Consider the following 12,266-nt stretch of genomic DNA (forward strand, 5'->3'; position numbering starts at 1 on the left):
GAGGTGGAAGGGATAGTAGCCAATCCAGGAAGAACCAGCAGCAAACCCGGGGAGGGCCGAGCAGACAGAAAGAACAGCGCAGGGTCCTGTGTCGTTCCCCCACGAAGACGGGGAGCGACATAATGGTGCCGTGACTCGGATAGGAAACTTAGGACGGATATGAAACTTAGGAGGGAAGAAACGGGAAGAACTGGGAAAATACCAGAGAGAGAGACTAGCAAACAGCCTAGGGAAAAGCCGGACGAAAAAGGGTGCCGGAAGAAGCTATTGAAAGCCTAGGCATAGATTCAGATACGGACTACGGGGGGAAGCTGGGAGAAATCTCTAAGGTCAAAAGCGAAAGTGAAAGCTAGAACAAACAGACTCGGATGCGGACTATACCGGAGAGAGAGAGACTAGCAAACAGCCTAGGGAAAAGCCGGACAAAAGAGGTGCCGGAGGAAGCTGTTGAAAGCCTAGGCATAGATTCAGATACGGACTACGGGGGAAAGCTGGGAGAAATCTCTAAGGTCAAAAGCGAAAGTGAAAGCTAGAACAAACAGACTCGGATGCGGACTGTGGGGAGAGGCCAGGAGAAATGAGGGAGGAGTATTGTTGGAGGAAAGCTTGGGGAAACATACCGGGTAGAGAAAAATGTTAGGGAAATTGAAGCCGCGGGGGGCAGGCCGAGGCGGATACGAAAGCCACTTTGGGATTCTCAAGTTAGCCCGGGAATGGGGGGCGAAAAGTTGAAACCAGAAGCTGAAACGTAAGCCGGATTGGGATCCGTCTGATTAGCCCGGGGAGCAAAGGACGGGAAGCCAAATCGTGGGGCGGAGACGTAAGCTGGGTTGAATTCGCCAGGCTAGCCCGGGGAACTTAGATTGAATGCTAGTGGCGGACACGTAAGCTACGCTGTGTTACTCGCGGAAGCCGCCGCGTGCAGAGAGAGCACGGGGCGTGAATAGATAGGGAACGGGGCTGGCGTAGGCCGTGGTGCAGACGCGAAGGGCGTGGAAAGCGGAGCCGCGCAGATGAGAGAGGCGCTGGCTGAAGCGGCGCAGAGCCGGGAAGCTGCAGGGATAAGAGAAATAGAAGTTTAGAAGCAAAGTGAGAGAAATAGGAATGCTGGAAGATAGAAGTAAAATGGGAGAAATAGGAATGCCCGGAGATAGAGAAATAGAGAAATAGAAAGGCCTCCCTACAACACTGCAATGTGAGAGCTTGGATTCGGTCTGCCTGATTAAGTGAGGCGATGAGCACGATGAGCACCTGCGGCGGCTAGCAGCTTATGCGCCGCAGGTCACCGAAGACAGGCACGAATTAACATCAGTAAGGCCTCCCCACAAAAAGGCAATGAGAAGGCTTGGATTCGGTTTGCCTGATAGGGCTTGTAAGCCCCTGCAGGCTCGACCAGAGCATGCGCTGCAGGGCACCGAACACAGGCACGCATCAGCGCCTAAAAACCTCCTCACAACATGGCGAAGAGAGGACCCGGATTCGGTTTGCCTGATTGATAGGACTTGTAAGAGCCTGTGGCAACTCTAGCAAGTAGAGCAGAGTGTGTGCCGCGGGACACCGAAGACAGGCGCGTATCAACGCCAAAAAATAAAAAGAAAGGGGGATCTGTGGGGAGCAACCGGACTAGACTGAGTTACTGGAATTAAGACTTATTCTATGCATCTGCTCTCCCACAATATGGCGCTGGGAGAGAAGTAAACAGCTTCCGCACAGCTGCCTCCAGTTCAACTAATAAACTGTAGGACTTGCTATTGATTGGAGGAGAGCAGCGTACTCGGCGTGTGGGCAGCCGAGTTAGGATTGGCGGAGGAGGACTATAAAGGAGGAGAGAGACGGCATGCACCAGGAACATCTATGGGGAACATCTAGCTGAAGGAACACCTGTGCAGCCCCCCAGAGAGCCGGCTGGCGGTGTGCCGCTCCCCTGCGGAAGTGGGGAATGCGGCCAGGGGGAACTGCCCTTCCACGGAGGTGGAAGGGATAGTAGCCAACCCGGGAAGAACCAGCAGCAAACCCGGGGAGGGCCGAGCAGACAGAAAGAACAGCGCAGGGTCCTGTGTCGTTCCCCCACGAAGACGGGGAGCGACACCTCGGGTGATTACTGACATCATAAATAAGAGTGTCAATTGTTAAATCAACAACAAGATTCACTGTGCACTTACTCCCCATGTAGGATCTCTGTCCTTCATGTGTTGTACTATGTGAATTAACAGTATAACTAGTGCTCAAACAGTACTTTATACTTTGTGTTTCTGTGTGGGTGCAAACTGTTGAAATCTTTACTTAGTATATACTAAATTGATCTTCTGTATATAAAGATAATTGAAAATGAATCTTGATGAAGAATGGGATGGGAGAAGGAGTGGGAGATGGGATGGTTGTGGGTGGGAGGGTGGTTATGGGGTGAAAAGCCGCTATAATCCATAAGTTGTACTTTGGAAATTTATATTTATCTATTTATTTTTAAAGATTTATTTATTTATTTGACAGGTAGAGTTATAGACAGTGAGAGGGAGAGACAGAGAGAAAGGTCTTCCTTCCATTGATTCACCCTCCAAATGGCCACTACGGCCGAAACTGTGCCAATCTGAAGCCAGAAGCCAGGAGCCAGGAGCTTCCTCCTGGTTTCCCATGCAGGTGCAGGGGCCCAAGCACTTGGGCCATCCTCCACTGCACTCCTGGGCCACAGCAGAGAGCTGGACTGGAAGAGGAGCAACCAGGACTAGAACCCGGCGCCCATATGGGATGCCAGCGCCACAGGCGGAGTGAGCCACGGCGCCAGCCCCAGAAATTTATATTTATTAAATAAAAGTTTTAAAAAAAGAGCAAAGTGTAGAATAAAGTAGTTAATTGTTAAAAAAAAGTGTTCATATCTTTTTTTTTTTTTTTTGACAGGCAGAGTGGACAGTGAGAGAGAGAGACAAAGAGAAAGGTCTTCCTTTGCCGTTGGTTCACCCTCCAATGGCCGCCGCGGCTGGCGCGCTGCGGCCGGCGCACCGCGATGATCCGATGGCAGGAGCCAGGTACTTATCCTGGTCTCCCATTGGGTGCAGGGCCCAAGCACTTGGGCCATCCTCCACTGCACTCCCGGGCCACAGCAGAGAGCTGGCCTGGAAGAGGGGCAACTGGGACAGAATCCGGCGCCCTGACCGGGACTAGAACCTGGTGTGCCGGCGCCGCTAGGCGGAGGATTAGCCTGTTGAGCCGCAGCGCCGGCCCTCGTATCTTTTTAATGTTCATTTATTTATTTTAGTTGAAAGGCAGAGCAAGAGAGGGACAAAAAGACATAGAGTTCGTCCACCTGCTGATTTACTTCCCAAATGCCTGCAACAACCAGGACTGGGCCAGGCCCAAGCCAGGAATCCAAAACTCCATCTGGGTTTCCCACGTGGGTGGCAAGGGCACAATCACTTGAGTCATCATCTGTTGCTTCCTGGGATGCATTAGCACAAAGCTGGATCAGAAGCAGAGGAGCTGGGACTCAAACAGCACTCCAAAATGAGATGCAGGTGTCCTAGGCAATGGCACCACAACACCCATCCCTGTTCACATCTTTTGACCTAGTAGCTGCTCTTCCGAAGCCTTATCCTAAGGAAATAGTCCCAAATGTGGAGAATGGGGATGATCCTTACACTTCATAGTATTCCCACATCACTATTTATAATAGAAAATCAGGAATATATTCAATAATATAAAAATACAGAGTTGAAGTATAATAAACACCCTCTATGGAGTATTGTTCAGCTGTTTAAAACAGCAGTCATGGAAATTATGCTTTAAACATGAGAAGATGTCTTTTATGTATCTAGCGAAAAGAGCAAAGTAAGAAATTGTACAATCACACATATGTAAGTGTACCTCAAAAAGAGCTATAGTAAAATATTGAGCTTTAGTGAATGAGATGCATGCTGAACCATTTACGAGGAAATTGTACCAATGTTGGCAACTCACTTCGAAATATATACAAAAAACAAGATGGTTGATGAACAGATGGATATGTAATAATATTGTAAAATGCATACAACTGCAGCATCACAGATGACCGCTGCAAAATTCTTTCAACTTTTCTGTCTGAATATTTCTCTTTTTTATGTTCCAATAGAAATTTATTTGCAAAAGCAGATGGCCAAACCTAGAGCTGTGACTTGCTGACCTTGCACTAGACTTCCTCAGGTTGAGAACACACTTCATCTTTGTTTCCTCAATACCTTCAATGCCTCCTGGCATAAAGTCAGCCTGATGGATATTTGATGAAGGCAAAGTCTTGAAAGACTAACTACATAAACTAATCTGAATATTTCTTAATAAAATCTTGGGAAAAGGATATCATCCTTTATGATATCAAAAACATTACATATATATTATACAACTATATAAATTTTAAGTATGGAAGTTATTAAATATATGTTAAAAAGTGAGCAATTATATTGGAGTGGTATGATTATACATGAATTTTTCTCCTTTTAAAACATGTTCTGGGACCGGCACTGTGGCGTAGCGGGTAAAGCCAGCACCTGCAGTGCCAGCATCCTATATGGGTGCGGGTTTGAGACCCTGCTGCTCCACTTCTGATCTGAAATGGCCTGGGAAAGCAGTAGAAGATGGCCCAAGTCCTTGGGCCCCTGCACACACGTGGGAGACCTGGAAGAAGCTCCTGGCTCCTGGCTTCGGATCGGCACAGCTCCAGCCGTTGCAGCCTACTGGGGAGTGAACCAGCGGATGAAAGACCTCTCTCTCTCTCTCTCTCTCTCTCTGCCTCTCCTCTCTCTGTGTAACTCTGACTTTCAAGTAAAATAAATAAATCCTTAAAAAATTTTCTGTATAGTTATATTACTTTATGATTTTAAATTTTTGGTATTTTTCCATATTGTGTAGAAAAGGTAAGTTGAACTGTGATTTTAAATATTTCAAAGTTATAAAGTGCATAGTTATTCAACAAATGTGTATTAAACAGTGTGTGGCAGGTTCTGTGCTAGGCATATAGAAATATGTAATTTTTTTAACATTTATTTATTTAGTCATTTGAAAGTCAGAGTTACACAGAGAGAGGAGAGGCAGAGAGAGAGAGAGAGAGAGAGAGAGAGAGAGAGGTCTTCCATCTGATGGTTTACTCCCCAATTGGCCACAATGGCCAAAGCTGTGCCGATCCGAAGCCAGGAGCCAGGAGCTTTTTCTGGGTCTCACACGTGGATGCAGGGGCCCAAGGACTTGGGCCATCTTCTACTGCTTTCCCAGGCCACAGCAGAGAGCTGGATTGGAAGTGGAGCAGCTGGGTCTTGAACCAGCGCCCATATGGGATGCCGGCACTTCAGGCCAAGGCTTTAACATGCTGTACCACAGCGCAGGCCCCAAGAAATATGTAATTATAAACACAGTAAATATATGTAGCAAACAGAAATCAATAGTATGAAAATCAGGCTTTTTAGAAAGAAAATAAATTTCAAACATTTCCAAAACTACTACCCAAAGCACTTTACAGATTCAATGCAATCCCTATCAAAGCACCAATGACATTTTTCACAGAAACAGAAAAAAACACTACTAAAATTTGTATAGATCCACAAAATACTCCAAATAGCTAAAGCGATTTTGAGCAAAAATAACATATATTACAGGGGAGGGCATTGTGGAGCAGCAGGTTAAATGGCCGCTTCTGATGCTAGCATCCCATATCAGAGCACCAGTTCCAGTCCTGGCTGCTTCACTTCCAATCCAGCTTCCTGCTAATGTGCCTGAAAAAGCAGTGGAAGATGGCCCAAGTACTTGGACCCCTGCCACCCATGTGAGAAATGGAGTTCCTGGCTCCTGGCTTCAGCCTGGCCCAGTCCTGGTTTGTTGTGGTCCTTTAGGGAGTGAACCAACAAATAGAAGATCTCTCTCTTTCCCTCCCTCCCTCTCTCTGTCACTCTGCCTTTCAAATAAATAAATCTTTATTTTAAAAAAAAAAAAGAAAGAAAATATGCCACCCATGTGAGAAACCAGATGGAGTTCCAGGCTCCTGGTTTCAGCCTGGCCCAGACCTGGCTGTTGCAGCCATTTGGGGAGTGAATTAGCAAGTGGGAGATCCTTTTCTGCTGTTTCCTCTCTCTTGGTCATTCTTTTAAATAAATAAATAAATCTTTTTTAAAGCTAATTAATTAATATTAAACATAAGTACTTGCTTTTCTATTAGATTCTAAAACTCTATTTTCCATAAGTATATCATTAAGTTTGAGCATTCAAAAAATTTCTATATGATTTAGCATGAAAAACTATTATACATTAGTTAAAATGTCACCAAAACTTATCATAAATGAAATTATTTTTATACTAACCTGATTATCCTGTATTTCAGCTATAGACTGTCTGTTGATATTTCCTACATCAGAAAAAAGTCTCTCAATTGCCTCGGGTCCAATAGATGTGCTTCCTTTTAACAAGTTTATAACAAGCTCTGAAACAACAAGAGATGATAAATGTGCCATGAACTATCACCACTGGCTAAAAGTAACAGATCATTCCCCCTTTTACTCTTTTGGTCAAACACATGTAGCATGAAATGATCCTTAGAACAAAACCAAATTGGAGAAAGGGGCTTTTTTCAGCTAAAGGTAGAGTACAATTTTCAAATAAAATTTGTGTCTCCTGGGGGGTCTTTTTAAAATAATTTTATCATCATTGTTTATTCTCAGAAAATAAAACGCATTGACTTCATAAAGAGTAATGTTATTAAAGGTAATCTTACAATGACAAAATATAAGTTAAAACATCTTCAAAACTAGGAAATACAAATATTCGGATGGGATACCTAAATATGTGTCCCGTAAAACTGAAATATTTCCTAAAATTTTCAAGCATTAGACAGACATAAATAACTTATGCTGGCTCTAAAGTCTTGATCTTAATTTATGAAGGGAAAAAATGGCAAGTTCAGTTAGCAACATCAACCACTGACTGAATCTATACAAATGATGTAACCAATTTCTAAACAGTCTGAGCTCTAGATAGTCCATATGGCTGAACCTTACTAAGCCATGAAATTCCTTAAAATGTAAGAATGAGGTAGAGGCCGGTGCCGCGGCTCAACAGGCTAATCCTCCGCCTTGCGGCACCGGCACACCGGGTTCTAGTCCCGGTCAGGGCGCCAGATTCTGTCCCAGTTGCCCCTCTTCCAGGCCAGCTCTCTGCTGTGGCCAGGGAGTGCAGTGGAGGATGGCCCAAGTACTTGGGCCCTGCACCCCATGGGAGACCGGGAGAAGCACCTGGCTCCTGCCATCGGATCAGCACGGTGCGCCGGCCGCGGCGGCCATTGGAGGGTGAACCAACGGCAAAAGGAAGACCTTTCTCTCTGTCTCTCTCTCTCACTGTCCACTCTACCTGTCAAATAAATAAATAAAAAAGAATGAGGTAGAATTACAATTGATCCTCTTCATTGTTATGAAATTTGACTTTATGAGCCGGCGCCGTGGCTCAATAGGCTAATCCTCCACCTTGCGGCGCCGGCACACCGGGTTCTAGTCCCGGTCGGGGCGCCGGATTCTGTCCCGGTTGCCCCTCTTCCAGGCCAGCTCTCTGCTATTGCCAGGGAGTGCAGTGGAGGATGGCCCAGGTGCTTGGGCCCTGCACCCCATGGGAGACCAGGAAAAAGCACCTGGATCCTGGCTCCTGCCATCAGATCAGCGCGGTGCGCCGGCTGCAGCGGCAGCCATTGGAGGGTGAACCAACGGCAAGGGAAGACCTTTCTCTCTCTGTCTCTCTCTCTCACTGTCCACTCTGCCTATCAAAAAATAAAAAAAATAAAAAAAAAAAAAAGAAATTTGACTTTTTTTCCGAAGTAGTATAACAGTAGCGTCTATAGCTACATGCCGCTAATTTCTTGAAACATTCCTGAGCATTAAACGAGCAGGAATGTTATTAATATTCAGAAAAATACTATAAAAGCATCATCCAAAAGATTTTTAAGCTGTTAAACATTTTTTAAAAATTTGAGAGGCTAGAGAGACACACACAGAGAGACATGCAGATAGAGAAAGCTTCCATCTGCTGTTTCACTCCCCAAATGACTGCAATGACCAGGACTGGGCCAAGCTAAAGCCTAGAGCCAGGAACTCAATCCAGGTCTCCCATGTGTGTGTCAGGGACCAATTCATTTGAGCCATCACAGCTCAAGTGAACATTTTTATAGCTGATTTATTGTTTATTGTAGCAGATTTAAAAATAAGGGAAAGGCATTTGGCCTAGCAGTTAAAATGTGGTTTGGGATGCCCACATCTTATACTGCAGTGCCTGAGTTCAATCTCTGGTTCTGGCTCCAGCTTTCTGGTAATGTATACTCTGGAAAACAGCAGTGACGATTCAAGCTATATGGTTGTTGCCACCCATATGGGGAGCCTGTATTGAGTTCCTAGCTCCTGGGTTTGGACTGACCCAGCTCCAGTAGTTGAAGGCATTTGGGGAGTGAGCCAGAAGATGGGAGCTCACTGTCTGTCTGCCTACCTACCTGTCTATCTCTGTATCTCTGTGCCTTTCAAATAAATAAAATAAATAATTTTTAAAACACAGTTTTAGTGCTGGTGTTTTATGGTGCAGCAAGTTAAGACACCGCCTGCAACACCGACATTCCACATGAGTGCCAGTTCAAGTCCCAACTGCTCCACTTCCAATCCAGCCCCCTGCTAACACACCTGGGAAAGCAGCAGAGGATGGTCCAAGTACTTGTGCCCTTGTCACCCACATGGGAGACCCAGATGGAGTTTCTGGTTCCTGATTTCCATCTGGCTCAGCCCCCACTGTTGTGGCAATCTAAGGAGTGAACTAGTGGATAGAAGGTCTCTCCCCTTCCACCCCACCCCATAACTTGGCTTTTCAAATAAATAAATAAAATCTTCTTTAAAATATTTTATTTATTTATTTGAGAGGTAGAGTTACAGAGAGAGAGAGAGAGAGAGAGAGAGAGAGAGAAAGGCAGAGAGAGATCTTCCATCCACTGGTTCACTCCCCAAATGGCCACAATGGCCAGAACCGGGTCAATCCGAAGCCAGGAACTAGGAGCATCTTTCAGTATCTCCAACATGGGGTGCAGGGGCCCAAGGACTTGGGCCATCTTCCATTGCTTTCCCAGGCCATCAGCAGGGAGCTTTATTGAAGAGGAGCAGCTGGGACTCGAACTGGAGTCCATATGGGATGCTGGTGCCACAGGCAGATGATTAACCTACTATGCCACAGTACCAGCCCCATAAATAAATCTTAAAAACAAAAAAACACCATGGTTAAGACTGTGCCAGGAAAATGATTGTTATAATAAAGTAAAATATAATTTCGGGGCCAGCATTGTGGCAAAACTGTGACTTGCCACAGTTGAGACAAGCCGCCACTTGAGACACCAGTATCCCATATCAGAGCACCAGTTTGAGTCCTGTCTGCTTCACTTCCTATCCAGCTTCCTGTTAATGCATCTTGGAAAGCAATGGAAGATGACCCAAGTGCTTGGGCCCCAGCCACACATGTAGGAGACCTGGATGGAGTTTTGGCCTCCTGGCTTCAGGCTCGACCAGTCCCAGCCAGTTGAGGCCATATGGAAAATGAACCAGCAAATGGAAGACCTCTTTCTCTTTCTGTCTCTCCCTCTCTCTATGTCACTTTGCCTTTCAAATAAATAAATACATAAATAAATCTTTAAAATTACATAAGTTTTAAAATTATATAGTTTCAGTTAAGCATCAGAAAATAGACTCAAATATGTCCAATATGTCAAATATACTCAAATATTTTTACAACACATAGAATCTTTATTAACCTATACTACATGAGGATTGGGGAAAATATGCTACACATATATTGATAACCTCTTTCTTTCTCCTAAAATTATTTAACATAAATGCTTATATTAAGTACCTTGACTCTTATAAGATTTTTAGGTAAATATTGAGCCAAGGGGCATATATTATAGCCCTTGATCAAAATACTGATAGTATGTTATTTAGAAACAGATTTTTTAAAAGAAAATGAAAATAATATAAATATAAGTTTTTTATTTGAGTTCCTTTTTAAATTATCTATCTATCTATCTATCTATACTAAGGTGTTACTATAGAATACCAATTATAATTTTTGATGACATGGTATATGAGACTGTGAATACATCAATTTTGGTTTGTGAATGTTCTCTTAAATGGATAATGCTTTACATAATTCATTTTTTGTCAAACTAATTCTGGTCTTTGCAAAACATATTTTGACTGTCATTCAGTTGAGCAACTTGACTGACACGAGCTGAGGCAATGACAGCTCTGCTCTCCTTTAGGATAAAATGCAGTCAGCAAAGCTGGGTAAATTATAATTATAGAAATCATACAGGTGAATGGTCAAGAGTTACTACAAAGGAAATTTACTTCTGGGAGAAGCTCAGAAAAAGCTTCTGTAAATGCAGTCCATGCCTCAGACACGAAGACAATATGCTGTATTGTGCAAAGGGGGACATGATAAATTATCTTTCTGGCTACTGAAATAAACTATGATTTACAACATGATTTCAGTCAATTTAACTTAAATGAGATTCATTCTAGTTGGAACTGGGGGGGAGAGGGCAACTATGCTAATCATTATCAATTAATTCTGATTAGGTAGACAGCATTCTAGGTAGAATATAATAGAAAATAAACATTTCCCCTGTCCTTGAGTAAGGGAGCTTCTGTTGCAACATTGAACAATCTATCAACAGTCCTGCCAAGTCTCTGGCTGTGACCTCCATCAGCTCAACCAGTCATTCAAAAGCCAAAGCAGCTTAAAGGCCTGCCAGGGTAAATTCAAGATTTTACTCCAGGTCACAATGATTATATGCATTTTCTTTAGCGAGAAAAGAACCAAAAAATGACAATGAAATTAACATTTTAATAGACCTTTACAATCTCAATATTTTCAAATGCATTCTCATTTTGTCTTAAATCTACTCAGTAACAGAGATATTTTTATTTTGTTAGATGTTCAGACTGAGACAACAAAATTAAGTGACTTCTTGAAGGTGATACAAATAGGAGGTAGCATGTTCGGCCTTAAACTCCAGGTTTCTGACTTGTTATTTTTTACACACCACTATACTAGTTATATGGGGAAGAGTCTGGAACAAGTGAAAAGCCAGAACTATGAAACAACTAAAAAACAGCAGAGAGAAGAAATGAGTCAAGACCATTCAGCATGCTACACCAAAGTTCTGACTGTGAGCTAAGAAACACCATTTAACTGCAGAATCTGGTTTCAATGAGAGCAGCCAAAATATCCAAATCAGCATTAAAAGGACATGGCGAACTCAAACAGGTTGAGTCACAGACTAAAATCACATTGTAAATCATAGCCTCTATCTGTGGTCAGGAAGATAATCATTTTTCCTATACAATGTTCTGAGAAGTCCCAAACAACAAATTGAGTGTGATACAAGAGAATTCAAGCAGCGAGTCATAATGTAGAACTCAGATCAAACCGCACGCACCACAGTACCAAGAACTCTATTCACAGCAGTGTATCTTACATCTGAGCAGTGTCCTGATCCTAGAGGGCATCTTAGGGAAGGATGCCACACAGGCTAACCCCATGAAAAACTTGACAAACAGAAACGACAAACCAGAGACAAAAAAAAAAAAAAAAAAAAAAAAAAAAAAAAAAAAAAAAAAAAAAACCTCAGCTCTCAGCTTGCCCCAAGAGAGGGAGAGAATTAATCCATGTGGCCAGTGCCCCAATTTCTCCAGGGCTCCCCTAAGAACATCTGTCTCTCCAGTTTTGAAGTTCTGATGGATCCAACACAGTCTAGCTTCTCAGGGGGGAGCAGAGACCATGACTTGGGCTGGTAGATGCCACAGCTCCTCTTTTCTGTCCCAGCACAGAACAAGCAAACAAAAATCATGCGGAACTGCTTCTTCCTATGGGGGGAAGAGTTGATAGAGGCAGCTGCAATCTCTGGCAAGGCTGACTGGTGGAGGTCTACTGTACAAAGCAAGCACATGAAGACTAAAAGAGGTGCCTTATTTGTCCAATGCACAGACAACAACGTAGTGAGTCAAGGAAAATGAAGAACCAGGCAAACATGTTCCAAACAAAGAAACAAGACAAATATCCAGAAACTGATCCTGATGAAATAGTTATATGATTTACCCAACAAAGAATTAAAAATGCCTCTCATGAAGATGCTGTCAAAAAAACAATGCATGAACAGAGTAAGAATTTCAACAGACAGAAAATATTAAAAAGTACCCAATATTTCTCCAAAAACATACAAACAGCCAACAGGTACATGA

The 12,266-nt window shown here is 43.5% G+C and overlaps 1 protein-coding gene across 1 annotated transcript in view; it reads right to left on the reverse strand.

Moving 5' to 3' along the window:
• TEX11 (testis expressed 11) overlaps positions 1-12,266 on the reverse strand; it is a 295,189-nt gene that overhangs the window by 264,907 nt on the left and 18,016 nt on the right. Inside the window, exon 2 of the mRNA XM_017349668.3 lies at positions 6,315-6,433. Coding sequence (XP_017205157.3) covers positions 6,315-6,433 — 119 coding nt within the window. The remainder of the gene's footprint in view (positions 1-6,314; positions 6,434-12,266) is intronic.

Source organism: Oryctolagus cuniculus, chromosome X, assembly GCF_964237555.1.
Source record: "Oryctolagus cuniculus chromosome X, mOryCun1.1, whole genome shotgun sequence".
NCBI classification, from domain to species: Eukaryota; Metazoa; Chordata; class Mammalia; order Lagomorpha; family Leporidae; genus Oryctolagus; species Oryctolagus cuniculus.